The 21,282-nt window shown below is 39.7% G+C and overlaps 1 protein-coding gene across 1 annotated transcript in view; it reads right to left on the minus strand.

Annotated features, from left to right (window-relative positions):
* Nucleotides 1-21,282, minus strand: part of LOC136886712 (uncharacterized) — a 141,363-nt gene that overhangs the window by 19,946 nt on the left and 100,135 nt on the right. Inside the window, exon 7 of the mRNA XM_068230926.1 lies at nucleotides 1,848-1,881. Coding sequence (XP_068087027.1) covers nucleotides 1,848-1,881 — 34 coding nt within the window. The remainder of the gene's footprint in view (nucleotides 1-1,847; nucleotides 1,882-21,282) is intronic.

Here is a 21,282-nt window from a genome sequence, read left to right on the forward strand (position 1 = left end):
GTTCAGAAATAATTAATGTCGTTGGCTGACAATCATAGAACCAATGTTTTAACAAAATGTGAGAACCTGTGTGACTCATCCATGTTATCCTAACCGTAAACTTCTTTTCAGTTTTCACTATTATCATTTGATAAATGTGAGGTCCCAGTTCCTAGACAGTAAAATGACAGCAATGGCATCATCACCTCCAAATATGTGAAGGAAGTTTATCGCCTCCAGAGACTCTTGACACCCAAGCCTGTTTGGTATTACGAATAAACAGAGGAATTTGGAAAATATGAATGTTCTGCTGTACAAATATCTCCCCAGCAGTCACTGCTGCTATTCGCTTCATGAAAGAAAACCATGCCCGTTTATAAACACATGTTAGACTTTTCATACGCGGAATCGACGGTGCGCTCCATGGGATGAATTTACAAATATTTCACATTCCACAACGTCATTGACATAACTCAGCACATTCAGCAAAATAAGCCAGATTTTGTGCATTTCTATTCACCAGGAGATAAAATACTTACAATGGTTGAATGATGATTTCATCGAGTACGTTAAAATAATTCATTTGGAATCAAAACGTGAAAATCTGAAGTATCTGACTAATGAGACGGCAGATGCTGTCTCGCTAACTGTGAACTCTATGGTGGAATGTGTCTCTTATCTGTTACATAATCGGTTATTTTATGTTCTCACTAGATGATTTTCTGGAGACGCAATTGAAGCTCTATTTAGGTCAGTGAGATTGGGTGGTGGATGTAACAACATGATGGACGCACGCACTGCAATATGTGCTATAAAACGTACCCTGAAATCTGGTCACGAACAAAGGGTTAACGAAAAAGTGATAGAAAATTTTTGCGTCCACTGCTGGTAAATAACAGTAAGTAAAGGACTGAAAAGGTGCTCCGTTACTCATGTCGAGAAAATTCTGAATTTTTTTATATACCATGCAGCAGTGAAATGATTCTAATATATCTACAGTAACTGGAAAGATTTTATATATTTTACATTTCTATATCTTAAGCTAAGCTCAAATGTGAAATGAGAGTTCCTGTATGTGCATTATCTTCCAAATTAGTAACATGTTAAAGATTATTTTTCATTTTATACTGGTGTTACGGACGAACTTTCATTTAACCAACATGTGTTCAGGGTGCGGTAAGTGCTGCCATCTGCAATGTCGCTGTAAACGCAATTCTCGCGGCACAGAGCAGGCAGTATATAGAGATTGAGACGGCGGCGAGTTGGGCTCAATTGAGACGGCGGCGAGTTGGGCTCAAGGATTATCGTCCAGTCAAAGATTGAGAGCTTTTGGATACAACAAATTACATGTATAGACATTAATATAAAAGCCTTATGCACGAATCTGTAGACGTCTCAAAAATCAAACTTGCTTTCCAGACAGACTACCCATGAATTTTTACTCGTAAAAAGTCCAACTTTTCATGCAATAAAGATCAAAACTGGCACAAATCCTCTTAGACGTACTTTCAACAGACCTTGGTTAAGTATAAGAGAGATCCATGAGTCCTAAGTTTGACACTACCAAAGTGAAGTAAATAAATAAAATAAACCCAGAACAAAGGGAAAAGGGACATTTCAGCAGCAGTATGGTACAGAACATCCTTCAGGTGAAGGACCATGGCGAGATACGAAGACTTGTATCTTCAACTACAAATATATCAATCACAATGATGTGTTTCAACAACCTACGTCTTCAACTTGTTACACATACAATTTGCTACATACCTTACATTCACTTCAGAGTAATTATTATTATAAAAGTTAACCTCACAACACGTAACTCTGAGGCACTTAAGTCATAAAACTAAGCCAATACTCCTCCTAACCTTAATATTGGACCCGTAATCGGATAAAACGTACCTCATTCCTCATGTCTTCTTCCTCTGTTCTTCTTCTTCTCCTTGGTTAGTTGTTGGACATCGTCGTAAGACGCTACGTCCAGTCACTGGTTTGCGGGTTAATTAATGTCGGGGAGAGGTGCCAACAGTAGAAGAAAGTAGTACACTACGAAAGAGGAGGGAGAGCTATGTAAAAAAGTGAATTGCAACGGTTAATGATGAAACATAGGAAAATACCAATGATATATAGGCTAAACGATCAGGGAAGAACACAAAAACACTGGGACACAGGGTTCTAATTCTTCACGTCTGTGTGGTCTGTCACGACGTCTTACTACAAACAAACAAAAACCGGACCACATATAAGGGTGAGTATGTGCAAGTCCGTACCCAGAGGAAAGGAAAAGGTTACAAATGGATGTTACATACAACAAAAAAATTGATGATTAAGTCCACAACGTGAAAAGTCGGTTAGGACACGAAACACGAAACGTTTAACAGCAGTTGGTAACCCTCATGAAAAAGCTTACCTATGCATTCGCGACGGTGATGTTCATATGTCTGCCAGTGAAAAAAGATGGGAGTTACAGTACTGACTACTCGGCCACATGGACAGAAGGTACTGTCAAGAAAAGTAAGGCAAGAGAGATGTGTAAGCTTACAGACACGATTGAGGCGGAGGCGGATGTGTGGAAAGTGCTCTTACAATTCTATTACAATAGCCGTATGTTTTACTTGGAAGGAGGGGAGGGTAAATATAAAAGAATATCTTCCTGTAATGACTGTAACAAATGCTTCAAGCGGACATTTTGTCCCACGTCTGCTATTAAATCGTCAATTTTCTTAGAAAAGGTGCGACATTGGTCGATAAAATTAACATTGGAATTACCGTGTAAAGCCGGGACAGAGGGAGATGCTGAAAGTGGTGCGTGGGAATCCGAAGGTTGCCCGTGGGGACTTGACTTCCGTGATGTAGATGCAGGCTCGTTAGAAGTAGCAGGTATCAAACGCACGATTGGAGTGCCAGAATGTTCTGGAACCGTCTTCGGATTACTTATCAAATTGAGATGTGATGCCCTGTCATAACCTGGTTTAACGGGTGGGCGGGAAGGGTTACTAACCACCATAGTAAATTTATGCTTTCGAGGGAGAGTTTCTTCCGATTGAGATGGTCTAGTGGGTAAAGGAGGAAAATGTTGGGGCATCAGAAGGGGGTTAGATAGGGACTGTAATGGGGCAAAATAGTTTTTCACTTCTAAATATGATTTGTTTTCAACACTCATAATGCGTTTAATTTCTTTTTGTTGTTTGTGGATTTCCAATGTTCGGCTCCCGCAGGATGATTTCCGCCACAGTTAGCGCATTTAACGACTTGGTGAGTGCAATCTTCAGTAGAATGAGTAAGGGAACATTTTCCACATCTCGGCTCCCTGGAACGACAATTAGTAGCGGTATGTCCATACCGCTGACATCGTTTGCATAATAAAGGAGAGAATATAAAGGCCTGAACCTCTAAAATGACTTTAAAAATGGACACACTTTTCGGAAGTTGTTGACTTTCGAATACAACCTTCACAGTACCTGTAGGGATATATTCAGTTTTTCCTTCTTTGGATGAACGTCTATTTAGACGTTGTACTTTCACTACAGGATATGGTGAGTCTAAATAGGTGAGAATGTCGGATTCGGAAATAGTAGTGTCTACTCCCCGTATTACCCCTACTCGCTGAATATTCGAGGACGGAATAAAAGCTGTCAATTTCTTTTCTGTAAGAATGGGATGAGAAAGAAAGGCGTTTGCAGCCTTACTAGACATGAAAGTAACTTGAATTCTATTTCTTCCCTTCCTATGGATGGCCTTGACGTCACCAATTTGCCTCTCGTAGAAAATCCGACCCAAAGTCAAAGGGTGAATATGTCCTATTTTATTTTGAGATTCAGTCGATTCGACAAATACTATGTAAGGGCCAAGATGAGTGTTAGAATAGGTAGGTACAGGAACGTGCGGACGCTGATCCATGACACGTATTGAATCTTGAGAACTGTCTCGTTGGGTATCAGTATTACTAGCGTCCATGTGTAAGTCCTCACGCACGGCATCTTTACCAATATCAGGAGGTCGTCCTAAAGGGCCACCGCCACTATCTACAGACATAGTATTCCAAAAGGGGATTACACTATACTAGCACCGGAACAAACACAAAAGAAAAATTACTAGGATACAAACACAAACATAAAACACTCTACTTATCTACAGACGGGAAAAAGCCGCTGCACCAGTGACCGGAGCGAGACGTGTGCACTGCACAACAGCCGAACACCGAATCCTTCTTCCTCTGTTAATTTATTCGATTTCGCTTTTAACGCTAAGATACGTCCCTTTACGGCGGCGGCTTTTTGGCAGGTTGCTTGCTTGCTTGCTGATGCTTATGGGCTGTGTCTACGACATTTCACCCAGTCAATACTCTCTTACTCATGTAAACACACTAGTATAAATGAAAACTTCAGTTCAATAATGGATGCTTGAGCTTGCAAGTAGAAAAACACAAAACACTGAACTTCACTATATCACATAACAACCATATTTTGCTAGAGTAGACTGTTGTCATACGGGAAACTTCCAATCTTGCAATAACACTGCGTATAAAGCTTCACCCGCACGAAGAATCCAAAATAGCACTCACAAGTAATACACTAATGATATGAGGAATCACTCAAATAGAACCTTCAAAAGCATGATCAATTCTCACCCTATATTACAGACAGAATTATAACACGATATTGGCTTCATCTAGAAACAAATTTAGCACTCGAATAATCTCGACTGTAGGATTACACAGCAAACAAGAAACACTGGTAGGAAAAACCTGCTTGAGTCGCTTGAGTTTAGTCATAAGTTTTTTACGGGGGTTAGCATATAAAGAACATTCAAATAAAATGTGGTTGGAGTCGCCATTACGGATATTTGTACCACACAAACAGTTTGTATCCTGCGTTAAATGGAAACGGGATCGATATTGTGGTGTAAGGGCATGATTAAACCGTAACCGAATGATGTTAATAATATGTCGTCTAGTATAAGATCCTCGTATAAACCAAGGTTTAACTAAAAGTGTTGGTTGTAAATGATAATAGAAGTTACCTTTGACTTGTGCAGTCTGGCGGTAGAAATTCTGCCAGTCTTGACGCCCCTCCTGTCGGATAACAACTACATAATCAGAAGCTGGAACAATATTGTTAGTATTCGGAACAGGAAGACGAGAAGCTTGTTTTGCAAGACAATCTGCTTTTTCATTACCGTCGATTCCCACATGACCTGGTACCCATACTAAAGTTATGGAAATACCGACGTTGTCAAGCATATAAAGGAGACTCTTGACATTGTACATATACCAATTATAGGATAACTCATACGAAACCAAAGATTGTAATGCACTCAGCGAATCCGTATAGATTGTAGCTCGCGTATGTCCCTGTCGCTGAACAAAAAGTAAAGCTTGCTGTATGGCGAATAACTCCGCCGTAGAAATCGAACAGTCACTAGGCAAACCATATTGTTCTTTAACATTTAGAGAAGGTATATAATAAGCGGAACCAACTCCATTAATGTTCTTTGCCCCATCTGTAAAAATGTTTATGCTTCGTGTAATATGAGAAAATTTCACTCTTTTAACAGGACATATCTCGGTCCCCTGCAGACAAGGAACGTTAGTAGAGCCATTACGCATAGGCCAAATTATTTGAGGCTTAAAATAAGAAACCTGATAGGGTAAGGTATAGGGTAGTAAAGTAACACTGTGTATTAAGGTACACTGTTTCGACTTCAATGTATTAAAAGCATGAAACAGTACGGGCAATCTGCGTAAACCCTGGCGCCGAACGGAAGAATACTCCGAGAGTAACTGTAACTTCGGAATTAAAGGATGACTTGTTAAAGAAAACTTTTTAAGTAAATATTTCGTCGCAAGTATTTTTCTACGTACTTGTAAGGGAGCTTCGCAGGCTTCAACTAAAAGTGCATTGGTAGGTGTGGACTTTAAAGCTCCAATACAGGAGCGTATTGCTTTATATTGACAAGTGTTAAGAATATTCAAGTTAGTAGAAGATGCTACGTCAAAAATATGTGATCCGTAGTCCAATATCGTCCTAATAGTGGTTTTGTACAACGATAGCACCACAACGAGATCTGCCCCCCGTTGCCTACGGGTTACGGCCTGTATTACCTGAATATACCGTTCACTCTTCGAACGCAAATATAAAAAATGATGTTTCCATGTAAGTTTTTGATCGATAAATAACCCAAGATATTTATGGTGACTAACCACTGGTATTTCATACTGATCAAAAGCAAGTGGAAATCGGTCATAGGTTCGGTGATGTGTAAATATCATTGCTCGACATTTCGCTATGGAAAGATTTAACCCATGGGCCTCTAACCATGTTCTAGCTTCATGAAGCGTGAAACTAATATGTTGTCTACAGAGCTGTAAATCTTCATGTGTACAATAAAGCAAAAAATCGTCAGCATACGCCTGTAGTCGAGCATGACGTAAAATGACCGCTTCAAAATCTTTCATAAAAAGAGCGAAAAGAATACCACTCAGAATATCGCCCTGTGGCAACCCATTACTTACCTGCCGGGGCTGGATTGTACAAGGTGTCGATTTAAATCGGAGTGTTCGATAAGTCAGAAGTTGTCTGAGAATGCTAATAAATCCCTCAGGAATCTTAAGAGTTGCAAGTTTTTCCTATAATATGTTCAAAGGTACGGAATCATAAGCCCGTTGAATATCAAGAAAAACCGCTATGGTACTATGTTTTCTATGACGAGCTAATAGTAAATCGATAACAAAACTATTAAATGCATCAGATGTACTGCGTCCCTTAAAAAAGGCATATTGATATCTAGGCGTCAAGTTATAGTATTCTAATACCCATAGGATTCTTCGAAGTAAGATCTTTAGAAAGACTTTACGGAGGCACGAACCGAGGACTATACCGCGATAATTACTTACCTCAGTGGGTAACTGCTTATTTTTAAGAATGGGAATTAGGAAAAATTCATTCCAACTAACCGGTGTACTGTGATTGCGAAAAATATCATTATACCTATTTAATAATGCCTTCTTTGCTCTAATAGGTAATAATTGGAGCATTTGATATGATACATTATCTGGACCTGGGGAAGAATTTGAGCATGATTGGAGTACTGCCTCTAATTCCTGATAATCGCAGGGTTGTAGCAATACGGAAAAACGTGCATCTAGTGGGTCTTGGGAATGAACATACTGTGGCACAACAAAATCTGGCGTCTCTCTAACAAGAAAATCTGATAATACGAGACCTGGGATGGTCTTGGCAGGGGAGTGCTGTGTAACTCTTGTGATTGCCCTGATGGCATTCCACAAGTCTGCAATTGGAACCTGACGCGTGAAGGACGATATAAACTCCCTCCAAGCGACACGACGTTTTTGATGGAAAATTCGGCGGGTTTGTGCCATGTGTCGTTTGAGCCGGAAGTAATTTTCAGGTGTTGCGTGCTGCCTATATTGTCGAAAAAGTACTTTGCGGGTTTGAATCAGCAAATGACATTCGTCGTCCCACCACTTAACATGCACAGGTTTCCTAGAAGATAAAGGGGGTGAAGCGCTGATAGGGTGGTGAAGGTTAATCAAAAAATCAAAATCTCTTTATTTGCGAATGAGGTGTCTACCTCGGTGGCAAATGGTACACTAAAATACATTATTGTCAAGCACTAAATTTTAAATTAACAGGAGACGAATAAAATTTTCCTAGAATACAATATTATACAATTTACGCTAATAATTTTTTCTATTAAACACACGCATCATCCTTAATAAATTTATATTGTTTACAAAATTCTACTTATAATATCTTACAAACATAGTCAACTCATATACAGTACGGTATGTGAAATTACTTCTAATAATACTATACAACTGGTATAAGATTAAAATTTACATAGCATTTATTTACATATTTATATTTTACCCATTTTGGAACCTAAGTAGCATAACGACCTGCTGCGTCTTAACCAGAGCCCCTTTTGCCACCACTTTTCAGAGTTCCTGAAGGGCCTTCACAGGTACCGTAGCGGTCCCAGGGCCCTCGAAGTCCCCACTGTACTTCACCCCTACAGGCAGTCCCCTACTTGGGCTGTCCAAACTCCTTAGACCAGGGGATGGAATTAATTTAATCACACACATTTATTATTTACAATATCCTGCACTGGTCGAATGCCCTCTAACATTTAATTTATTATCTCTGTTGTTGTTTATTCTCTTCTTGAATATCTGTACAGATTTTGGAAAAGGATCAAACACTACCCCTGGTAAACTGTTCCACTCCTTCACGCCCTTCCCAATGAAAGAAAATTTACCCCAATCGCTTCTGCTAAAATTCCTTCTAATTTTGTACTTGTGGTCAGTTCTACCAATATAATTATTTTCCAACCGAAGCCTCTCACGGATATCTCCCCATGCTTCTTCTCCTGTATAGGCTCTATATAATCCTATAAGTCTACTTTTCTCCCTTCTCTTACTTAAAGTTTCCCACCCAAGTTCCTTTAACATTTCTGATACACTACTCTTTCTCCTGAAATCCCCTGTTACAAACCTTGCTGCTTTCCTCTGCACACCATCTAGTTCTTTTATTAGGTATTCTTGGTGAGGATCCCAAACACTGTTTGCATATTCCAATAATGGACGAACCATACTTAAGTAACATTTTTCTTTTAATTCTTTGATGCATCCTTTAAGTAGCCTCATTATGACATGTAACGATCTGTATGCTTTCCCAACAACGTCATCAACATGACCCTTCCAGTGCAAATTACTTTCAAATCTCACACCTAAGTATTTGCACTTGCCATCTTTTGGGATAACTACCTCATCCAAAGTATATTCAAATTCAGTTTTAAAGCTCCTGTTTGTAAAAGTTGTAACAGTTGATTTGGCTCCATTAATCTTCATATTATTTTCTTCAACCCATTCCTGGATACTGTCAAGGTCCCTTTGTAATTCTGAACAATCCTCAATGTTATTTATTTCCCTATAAACAATTATGTCATCTGCATACAATCTTATTTTCGATGTTATATTGTTCCCTAAGTCATTTGCGTATATTAAGAAAAGTAACGGACCGATTATACTACCCTGTGCAATTCCCTTCCAGACTTTCTCTTCCTGTGATATATTATTTCCTACTTTGACTTTCTGAACCCTTGAATTTAGAAATGTTCTTATCCAACGTATAACCCTTACGTCCAATCCTATTCCCTCCAATTTCTTTAATAATATTCCATGTTCCACTCTATCAAAGGCTTTGGAAAGATCTATGGCTATGCAATCTAACTGGCCTCCTGAATCTAACTGATCTGATATGTCCTGCTGAAATCCCACCAGTTGTGCCTCGCAAGAAAATTTCTTTCTAAATCCATACTGGCTCCTCATGAACCAATTTTTATCATCACATATCCCTCTGATGTACTTTGCTATTAAACTCTCCAGTATTTTACAAACTATACTGGTCAGGCTGATTGGTCTGTAGTTCTCTGGTTTCCTTTTATCACCCTTTCCTTTATAAATTGGTATTATTATAGATTCCTTCCATTCCTTTGGTATCACACTATTATTTATGACATAGTCAAAGAGAAATTTTAAATAAGGCACTATATACCACCCCATTGTCTTTAATACCTCCCCAGTAATTTGATCACTTCCTGCTGCTTTTCCTTGCTGAAGCAGTTGGATTTCTCTGAAAATATCTTCATTTGTGAATGAGAAGCTTCTTGTTTCCCTCTGTGTCTCTCCCTCTCTATCTTCTGTTACGGTTTCCAAGTCCTGACAATCTTCTACTGAATCTCGGAATTCCCTACTAAAGAGGTTTGCTTTCTCAGTATCTGTTAAATAGTGTTCACCCCCTTCTCCCACCATTGTAGGAATTTGGATTCCTTTTCCTTTTTGATTCCTAATATATGAATACAGCTTTTTCCATTTCCCTTTGTGGTCATTACCCTCTTGAAGAATGCCATTCATATAATTCTCTTTTGCTTCCTTTTTCACTCTATTCAGTTCCCTCATTAGTTGTTTTCTAGTTTCTCTATTCTCCCTACCTTCTTTGATTTTCCTGTTTACTATTCTACATTTTCTTTTTAATTTTCTTATTTCCCTTGTGTAATAAACAGGGTCTGAGGTCATTTTACCCTTCTTAACAGGTACAAATCTCTTCTCTCCTTCCCAAATTATTCCTTTAAATTTAGCCCAAAGTGTATCCACATTATTCCCTTCACTTATCCAACAACTGAATTGTGATTTAAGGTAAGTCCCAAATTCATCAACTTTAGTTTTTCTGTATAATTTCTTGTCTTTTGTGACCCTCTTATTAAGCATTTTTGGTACGAGTCCTACATCCATTATTACAGCCTTATGGTCACATATTCCTTCAATTACCTCAGTTTTATCAACAATTTCCCATGGTTTAACCAAGAATACATCTAGCAAGTTATTGAGACGAGTTGGTTCTTGTACTACCTGTGTAAATCCTCCCTCCCAAATTAACTTATTTGCCAGTTTCTGTTCATGGGCTTCACTTGCAGCTCCATTCCATTCAACTTCAGGCAAGTTTAGATCTCTCCCAATTATTACCGTATCATTATTGTTTTTATGAGTATAATCTATTATTTTCTCAAATATTTCCATATCTCTTTCCTCTCTTCCAGGCCTATATGTTCCTATAATTCCCACCTCCTTCATATTATCACAAACTAATTTTATCCCTAATATTTCATCCCTTTCATCAGTAAACCATTCATGCGAACAATAAGTTTCCTTCACCAGAATAAATACCCCTCCTCCTTTTTTATCTCCTCGGTCTCTACGATAGACTGTATACCCTTCTGGAAATACTTCTGTATTACCCACCCCTTCTCTCAACCACGATTCCACTCCTATCACCACATCCGTCTCATAAGATTCCATCAATGTACCGAATTTTAATTGTTTATTTACTACACTCTGACAGTTTACCAAGAGCAATCTCAGACCTCCTTCCTCCCTAAAACTTGACTGTTGCAATTGGGTAACGTTTGACTCATGAGTTGAGAACTTCCCTGGAACCCAGATCCTTGTACATAGATCTTGATTTAAGGGTCTGGGTTTTCTGGCAAGTTTCCCTGTATGTGCCAGTTTAGTGGTATGGGTTTTCTTAAGTACCGATTAGTTTGCAAATCTCTGTTGATAATTGTAGCAATTTGTCTACAGAGAGTTGCTTTTCCATTACCATTTAGATGTAACCCATGTCTAGTGAACATTTGCCTGCCAAGACCTAAAGTATCTACTACATAGACATTTCTAAAACTCTTACATAATCTCTTGATTTTTATATTTACATCATGTACAGCTTTGTTCACACATGAGTCCTCTAAAAGGTCATACCTGGGTGGCACATTTACTACAATTACTTTTGAGTCAGGTAGTTTGGAAATCTTACCTCTGAGAGTCGTAATTAGTTCCTCACCTTCATTTGCAGCAATGTCATTTGTACCACTCACAATCACCACATAATTGTCCTTCTCTGACACAGGATCACAACTTGAAAGGACGTCTTCAGTTTTGGCACCTGGTTTTATTAGTCCTAAAACCTCAGTCTCTGGATTCTGAAGCTCATCCTTGATGCCTTCTGCCATACCCCGCCCTTGACTGCCTGCGTAGAGATGAGTCTTTGGCGATCTTGACTTTCGGTTGGTTTTCTTACCTCCACTGGATTTAAATTTATTTGGAAAACTTGGTGTGTCTTCTTCTGGAACTTGCTGCAATAACTGAAATCTATTTTGGCACTGCAAAGAGTTTTTTCCCGGTTTTAAGTTGTACGTAGTTTCTCCCATATGTTTAACATTAGGCCTAAAATGGCCACGCGTCACTTCCGTCCACGGCGATCTTTCTTCTCCAATGTCTTCTTTATCTTCCAGTTTCTTTATTCTGTCCTTTAAGCATTCATTTTCATGTTTCAGAGCGCATAAGTCCTCTTGTAGCACTCCTAAAATCTTAATTATAGTTTCGAAAGTCTCTCTTTCTTGTTGTTCTGCTTCACTATCAGTTTGTTTACACTCGAAACACAGCCACTCACTTTCTTCAATATCAGTCCTATTTACAATATTTGCACAACGAAAATGGTACCATTCATCACACTTACGACACAGAATCCCATTTTTAACTACTCTTCTGCATTTGCCACATTTTTCACTGCATCTTACACCATTATCCACTACGGATATCACAGACTCACACACAGTAGTCGCCATCTTAGTTCCAGTAAAGTTTGATATGAAAAAGTATTTTCCGGTATTTTTTGTAACGCATCCTCAATGTAAGCGGTATATATTTGTGGCTTAAATCTCCTCAAAGATCGAATCATGTTATGTTGAAATGTGTGGTGCGGTGGAGAAAAGGGTCTGCCTACACCATAAGAAATAACAATAGGGAAATGATCACTGGAATAAGTATCACTCAAAGTATGCCATGTAGTGGTAGACACCATATTTCGCTTACACAATGTTAAATCTACTGCGCTCGGAGGGGCAGAAGGCGCAGTCAAACGCGTAGGAGAGCCATCATTCAAAATAGCAAAAGCATGGTTATTTACTTCATTAAGGAACTGTGTACCTTGAAGTGTATCCAAATTTCCTCCCCACAGTGTGTGATGAAGATTAAAGTCCCCAAAAGATAAAAACATATGGTTCGGTAGTAAATTGTTGAAAGAATTGGTTCCATTGTCTCTCAGTAATGGAAAATTCAGGAGGACAGTAGATATTCACAAGTAAAAAATGCATATAATATAATCCTATAACATATGTATGGGGTATGGCCTGAATATTCGAATGGATGCGATATGTCACGGACGAGTGGACCAAAAAGGCAACCCCACCGTAACCGGGTCCGTCATTACGTAAAACTTTGTAATTAGGATACTTAATGCGAGTCTCTAGATTAAACCAAGTTTCTTGTATAGCTAAAAAGTGAGGTACTGTTTCCTGTATTAATTTAAATAGCTCATGACGCTTGTTCATGAGACTTCTAGCGTTCCATTGAGTGATTCTGATCATAGAATTGAATAAAACTACAAATCCTGTCCCTTAACTGGAATACATTATGAGCTAACGCGGGGTGATCACCCAGTAATTGTACCAATTGCTGAATAGATTGATAAAGACCACTTTGAAGATATTTTCTTTGCCTATGAAATGACGAAAGCGGTTACGCCATTGAGGCGCTACTCGTGGCAACAGGTTCGTCCAAAGGTGCCTCCATCCGACGGCTTGCGCCTTCGTAAACAGGTGTAACTCTTGAAGCTGCCATCTCCATGTGGGGAATCTCTGGAACCAAATTTTTATAACCTTCCTTATCATATCCTGGGGCTGGTACTGGCCTCGGTGATTTTAAAATTACTTGTGTGAATTTTCTCTTACGGGGATTCGACTGTGTAGGAGTCTGCCCCTCCCCAGTTAAAGGGGGAAAATTTTGGGAATTGTCCACTAAATTATATTCACTAGGTTGGACTTTTTGTACAGCGTCCTTGAAAGATAAGTTCTGATGGCTCATGATCTTTTTAATGTGGACTTGCTGTTGGTGAGTCCACATCGCCAGTTGAATGGGTGCCGCGACAATGCACGCATTGCAGGAAAGTTTCCGTACAGTTCGCCGTAGTATGATGCAATGCACATTTCCCACACCTGGGACTTGTTGCTCTGCAATGCTTATCAACGTGACCGTACCGTTGGCATTTTTTACAGATGATGGGAGCAACAACATATGGCTCCACCTCTAAATGCACCTGATATAATGACACATACTGTGGAAGTTTCTGCGCACGAAAAACCACTTTTATAGATCCAGTAGGGACATACTGTGTGCCTTCTTCGTTAACAATTCTACGGTTCAAACGCTTTACAGATTTTATAGTAGCAGGAGACTTTAAGTGCTTTAATATAGCATCCTCTGTCAAGGTCTTCTCTACTCCCCTGATAACTCCTACCCGCAATACATTAGAGCTAGGTATGTATGCCCGTAACTTAAGCTCAACTAATATAGGGTGTTTCAAACATGAATTTGCCTGTACGGCATATACAAATTCTATTTGTACCCTATTTCGTCCCTTGCGGGCCACTGATTTTATGCCTGGAATATTTTTCTCATAGAAAATTCTACCCAGGGTCATAGGATGCATGTTACCGACATTGCCTGTTGCTGTGGACTCCACAAAAATAATGAAAGGTCCATAATGAGTACTAGGATAAAGTTCCTGCGACTCAGTCTTCGAAATCGAAGCATCAGTCTCTTTATTCACCACCTCATTGGGTGTAATCGATGTACTCACTGTACTACTATTCTCACTTAGACTCTCATCCTCATCCTGGTCCATTTGAACTGTCTCTTCCCGAGCAACTGTGAGGGTTGAAGGATCAGGAGACTCCTCACCACCACTTTGCTCCCCCATAACGTACGTATTACTCTCGTAGAATCACTACTCTATACCGTCCACGCTACCTCCTCACAGCGACTGTCAACTCAACTGCACACGAGCACTCCTAAGAGGGAACTGTTGTTTTTGGCAGGTTTTGTATACCTCGCACCAACCTCGCACACTAGAGCTGGAAGCGGAGCGAGTAATACCAACTTTTGTCTAGCGCCTGACATTCAGGAGCCATCATCGGCTAAGTTCGTGCATGGTCGTCGTCGCCCGATATTTAGCCACATCCTCCCTCTGCTTGAGCGTTTCAAAACTAAGGATTAACACTTCCCTCGAGCTGAGTGTATTGTGAACAGAATTACAATGCTATTGCGTGCTCAGTTTATAACGGGTTCTAATGGTACTTGTTATTTCTAACATATTAAGAGAAAATTAGTGGCTAATATTATTATGAAAGGCATAGCTATTTACAAATATTCATATCATATCGTTATAATGGAGGCCCACATAATATTGTAAGGGGAACGAGCTGATAAAACTTTTAACTTTTCTTTGCTAGGATGAGACGTCTTCCTGTTACAACTGTATATGGACTGTACATATACTGGAAAATTATTTATCATAAAAGTAGGCTTACCAAATTCGTTCTACATCTCCAGAAGCGCCGGGAATAGGATTGTTGAAACTCATTTTATAGTTCCTGTCGAACGATCTTTATCACAGTTACAGTTTAGTTCCTAATATCACTTGACATATTTTGCACAGATTCTGTAAATAACTTATTGTTCACGCTCAGTCCTGTATAACGACTTATGACCACAGTTTCAACACTTATAGTTCAGTTTTCAATGTCACCTATCATATTGCACATATTCTGTAAATAACTTATTGTTCACACTCAAAATGTTAACTAATAAAATACAGTGAACAAAGAAATTTCTATTTATATTATCTGAAAGATGAGAAACATATCACTGTGGAACAAAATAGGGAAGATACAACTACATATATTTATTACATGGCTGTGGTATGTAGTTTAGCGGAGTAATAAATTTGCACAGATTACTTCTTGATCGTCTACAGTAGGTCTTGACAATGATGAGGCTGTTCTTTGATAAGGTTTTTTTTTAGTGGAGAATAATCTTCTTTGCGGTTCGAAATTTATTCTTTTAGAAGAAGATGGCATGTGTGTAGACGATGTGTTGTGTGCCGTCATGGATTTCCGGGCCCGTATTGTAGGTATTATAGGTTGAAGGTGTTTCTCAGCAATTTCAGAATCTTCAATATCCTCAACTTCTGCAAGAATTTGTTCGAACATTTCTCTAAGTTTTCTTTTTCTTTGTTGTACATCGTTATCCGAATTTTTCTTCAGCGGATTGCGAATCTCATTTATGAGTCTTTCTTCTTCCTCTTTAGATGGGCGTTCCTTAATAACAAGGTCATTTTCTGTGCTGGAATTGTCTGTATTTTTTTCTTCAGCAGACTGCATTGCTATCAGATGGATATGCTTACACATATTGAATTTGATGGCTGACTCGTGACAGCTACATATATATGCATGAATGCAGACTTTACATTCACTGCATGTTAAATTACACTTGCAGTCTCTTTCATCTGTTTTCCTAATTTCGTATATTTCATGCCTATTGGCAGATGGTACTCTCCACAAGTCACCATCGTAGATAACATTTTCTGATGAAAGAGACAGTGCTTTCGTATGTCCGCGTCTTATCTCAGACAGTTTACTTGTTACTTTACCTCTTTGTAAGTAAATGAGACGCTCAAAAAGTTTATCTCTTATGAACCGCATCAGGATATCGATGGTTATGTCCAACCTTTTCGGGTTCTTCCCGCCCATATAAATGTGCTTGATAATTCCATGCATTCGCTCCAAATGCATGTTGGTATTGAGACCTGCATGGAGGCGATGGCAATACGCCCAACTAGAAGCATAGTGTTTATAATGCAGCTCGAAATACAGGGCAAATTCCAGAGTGTCCGGGTCACTTTTTAAACCAGTTAATGCCTGATTTAACATCCTCGAAAATGCATCCGAATATTTCTCTTCTAGCAGAATCCTTAATATCTTGTAAGTTTCAGCCTGCTTTTCCCTTCCTTTAATTTTACTGAGATTTTTTCTCCACGCGCGGTCAACATGCCAGGAACAGAAAAGTCGAAACTTGGGAGGAAGCATTACTTTCATCCAGGCATTGTAGAATGATTCCGCCATGTCCGACATGAAAACTTTAGGCTCAAGTTTTTGAGACATGGCCTCTCTCAAAACCGACATGAATATTTCCATGACTGTCGTGTCAGACCTGTTACTCAGCATGAAAGCACACGGGAAACCTTGGCATTTTTCGTCGATAACTAGCAGTGTAGTCAGTTCAAATCCATATGAATTCATCCCGTGTGTGCTATCAAGGCAAATGCAGTTAGAACCATATTTTTCAAGCATTTCCCTTTGTGATTCGTTCATAAGAATCAACACGAAGTCCTCTATGTTTAACTGCGAATTCGAGGAAGGAATGCTTTGTGCCTTGTAGAAACGCACTACATCTCCTAATGTATCCACTTCACGGATCCAAGCTTCGACACTCGTGCAATCATTTCGATGCCGTACTGCCTCAGATTTTAAATTATACTGTTGTTCGATGTTAAACAGATCTTTCCTAGTGAGAAGATGTATGCGATCTATATCTGAACAGCCTATAGAAAATCGAACATCATCAAGAATTTTATCAAAGGGAATTTTCATGGATATTTTACTTGCTATATCTTCCCTCTCTAATTTTGTCAACCTCAGACGACCCAGTTCTGGTTGGTGACCGACATGGGTTTTGCAGAAATTAGCAACTGTTTTTCCTGATGAGCTGAATGTAACATCTATTTTCGATGGGCAATGGCCGTTTATTTTATTTGTTCCCAAAATTTTATCATGCCGTATGTTCTGCCCCTTAGTCCTAAAATAACCACCGCGATGACAAACAAAAGACATTTTTGTAGAACCATCAATTTTACTTACATATTTAGAGCGCCATGTGACGTACTCACAGACATGGTCTTTCTCAGTGTTCGCCTTCCAGCTGTAAAACTCCTCACTACTGGAGAATTCCAGAGTCTCGTGTGAAATAAAAATGTCATGATTGTTCGTGTAATGTTGCACCGCATCTGTTCTTGAGTCCAGTAACTCTGAACAAATTGGACATCTTACTTTCACTAATACACTGTCTGTGCGTGGATTTACGTGCTTCGCACTTAGATGACACTTTAAATTGTACTTATTATGAGTGCTGAAACTGCAGAAGTTACATGTAAATTTCACTGCATCGCCTGAATGTTTCGTCTGAAAATGACGATTCAAGTTTTTTCTATAATTAAAAGATGTAGAACATACTGTGCACACAAAGTTATTCATGACTACTGACTAGCTTAATAATTTCACTCCAAAATTCTCAAAGAAAAAAACTTCAATCCACGTTTTTACAAACTTCATCTGACTACCGCACGCTACATATTGGGAGCGAGCATCTTTCCGCGCGGGAATGCATACACTGCAAGAAAAGAAAGAAAGACTTGTGTATAATTATAGGATGTACCGGTAGAAGATACTGCACACACCTCTATTTTAGAATTAAATTTCATACACTACCTTAATTAATTACTTGTGACGACATGATAGAATTAAATAATACACTAGCTAAATTATTCCACTCAAAGATTTTCAAAGAATGAAAGGTGAGCGGGACTTGTGACGACACGATGCGTTCGGCACTACGAGCCGAGTGACACCGAATATAACCGATGACGGCTCCTGAGTGTCAGGCGCTAGACAAAAGTGTAATACCACGGCCGACTTGATGCGTCGCTCTAGCTCAGAGAGTAAACCTTGTGGTGGAAACCATGAACTGGAAGCCTGGTCGCGACTTGCCTCATTTCACACATAAGTTGCGTCCATCTTCTGAACCAACATCACATTTGTTGTGTAGAATTCCATCAGTATATCCCGCTTTTTATTCTGTAGATCTTGGAGCAGCCGGTAGTAGAAGAGTTATCCGTAAATCCTCTTTTAGGACCGTTTATCTCGCAAGCTCGCATACCAGTCTAGATCCGGTTGTCTTCGATTGAGAAATCTGGATTTTGTCTTTTCTATCTCTTCCAATCGCCTATAGTTAAGAAATTGCAGGTCACTTGGTCGGAAACTGCTGGCCTTCCACCGATTCGAAAAATTATCATTTCCGTCTACCCTCATTAGGTCGAGTCCACATGTCGGAACGGGCAGCACCTTCATTTGGAAAAGTGCCGTTGCTGTTTCCATTGAAATGAAATTTATATATCCAATGTAATTTATAGCTCTGATCACGGCGGCTGTTTTTGATCTTATGCGTAGCGTAAAGCTTCTTCCTGTAACCTGCAGGGTAATGCCTAGGTATTTGAAATTGCTGGCTATTTTCAGTTCCTTGTCGTTGCAGGTCACTTGGTCGGAAGCTGCCTCTGTGGATCAGCGGTAGAGTGTCGGCCTCCGGATCCCAAGATAGCGGGTTCAAACCCGGCAGAGGTAGTCGGATTTTTGAAGGGCGGAAAAAAGTCCATTCGACACCCCATGTCGTACGATGTCGGCATGTAAAAAATCTCTGGTGACACATTTGGTGTTTACCCGACAAAATTCATTAAATCTCAGCCATAGACGCCCAAGAGAGTTTCAGTTTACTCGGTCTGCCATCTAGTGGTGGCCTAGAGTAAAACGGAACGTCGAAATTGACGAGCAGACAGCCAGATGGCGTCAAATTGAAATGTCTGCACACGGTAGCTGAGGCCATACGATTATTATTATTATTATTACTTGGTCGGACACTGCTGGCCTTCCACCGATTCGAAAAATTAGAATTTCTGACTATCCTCATTGACGGTAACTTCGTTTTTTTCTGGGCCCAGTCACTTAATATGTCTACTGCCTTTAGCAAGGCAGGGTATGAGGTGAGTTGGCGGGTTTTTATGACCGGATGCCCTTCCTGACGTCAACCTCATCAGAGGAGTTAATGAGATGAAATGAATGACGTGATATATGATACTATGGAGAGGGTGAAACCCGGTGCCGGCACATAGCCTACTTCCGTCGAATAGCACCAAGGGGTCTGCTCAAGGCTTAACGTCCCCATCCGACGGACGAATCACCATTAACAGCGTCATATGCCCTCACTCCATATGAGCACTGCGGAGAGGTTTGGAATTTAATCCAGGCTTTTGGCACGCAATCTAGTGATTAGAAATTGTATATCACCACCTCCCCTACCCTTCCGGCCAACATTCTGATGGTGAAATTTTTTCGACCAACGGGACTCAAACCGGCTAACCTCGGTGTCAGACCGTTTAAACTTCAGCGCCTTAACGATCATGGCCACCAGGTGGGCTATTTCCCTATCATCCCCATATCTGTATAATTTTTCCTTTGTTGTTTCTCGAATTCTGTCATCAACATCGTATGTGAGCACATTAAATAGGGTGGGGCTCAGGAGATCACCTTGAAGCAGGTACTCCATTCTTCTTCTTCTTCTTGATGCTTATGGCCTCTTGATACTTTTAACCCAGGCACTACACATTTAAAATTGAAAGAATAAAAACGAGCACGAGAAAATATACAGTTCCATAAAGTCACACATATGATGAAGCTGATTCTCACATTAAAAAAACTATTATGAAATGAGCAGTATTACTATGCGATACAGAAGTCACTTAGAGCACAGATCATATACACCGTTCAAATGGAAGCAGGAGTGAGAATGAAATTCACAAAGTCAAATGAGCGTCATTAAGAAATTGATTAAGAACCTGTATCGTGCCAGGGAAATGGTCAGATGGTCAGATAACAAACAAGGAATACTTGTAGGAAAATGAATTTTCATCCGTATGAGAGTATGGAGAAATTTACGACGAGGATGTAAATAGACAGGACATTTGAAAAAAATATGATTAGCGTCACCATCAGAATCACCACACACACAATAAGGCAAAGTAACGAGCCGAAAACGATATTTATACTGAGGGGTAAGAGCATGATTGAACCGGAGGCGTATAATATTAGTAATATGTCGTCGTGAATACATTCCCTTATAAAACCAAGGTTGTGAGGAGATACATGGTTGAAGCTGATAATAGTGTTGACCTTTGGAACGTGCCGATCGACTCCATTGATCTTGCCAAGCCCGATAGGCAGTATCCTGTAAAAACGGGAAGTAATCTAGGAGTGGTATATCAACTAAGAGGGGAGCGGTACAATGTCGACTGGCTTCTTTAGCAGCTGAATCGGCGTGTTCATTACCTGCAATGTGAGAATGCCCTGGGATCCAAAACAAGAGTTAAATATACTCCATCACGCTCAAGTTGGAGAAGTAAAGATTTAACATGGTATACATACCAATTGAGAGTGCGGGAAACAGATGTTAGAGCATGTAAAACACTTTGAGCATCAGTATAAATTGTGACTTTGGGAGAGAAATGTTGTTGGGCATAAAGTAAGGCTTGTTGGATGGCAAATAATTCGGCCGAGGAAATGGAAAATGTTGCTGGGAGATAAAAAAGTTCTATTGTGTGGGAATGAGGAATGTAAAAAGCAGCACCAATGCCTTGGGAATGTTTAGAACCATCAGTATAAATGTTTACACCACCTACGAAGTAGATGGTTAGACCAGGCCAAGAAGATCACTGGCCTGGCTTTTCTCACCATATTAAGGAAAGCTGAAAACCGCTCTGGATGGAGGCATATAACCAGGCTACAACGCAGAAATTATAAAGGTGGTGGTGATTATTGTTTTAAGAGGAAGTACAACTAGGCAACTATCCTCTATATAACACTAATCAGAGGGAAAAAGGGAAGGGATCCGACACTTCGTAAAATAAAGATATTGGCCAAAGGAAGACAAGGGCCACGAAGGGCGTG

This window comes from Anabrus simplex, chromosome X, assembly GCF_040414725.1.
Source record: "Anabrus simplex isolate iqAnaSimp1 chromosome X, ASM4041472v1, whole genome shotgun sequence".
Classification (NCBI taxonomy): Eukaryota; Metazoa; Arthropoda; class Insecta; order Orthoptera; family Tettigoniidae; genus Anabrus; species Anabrus simplex.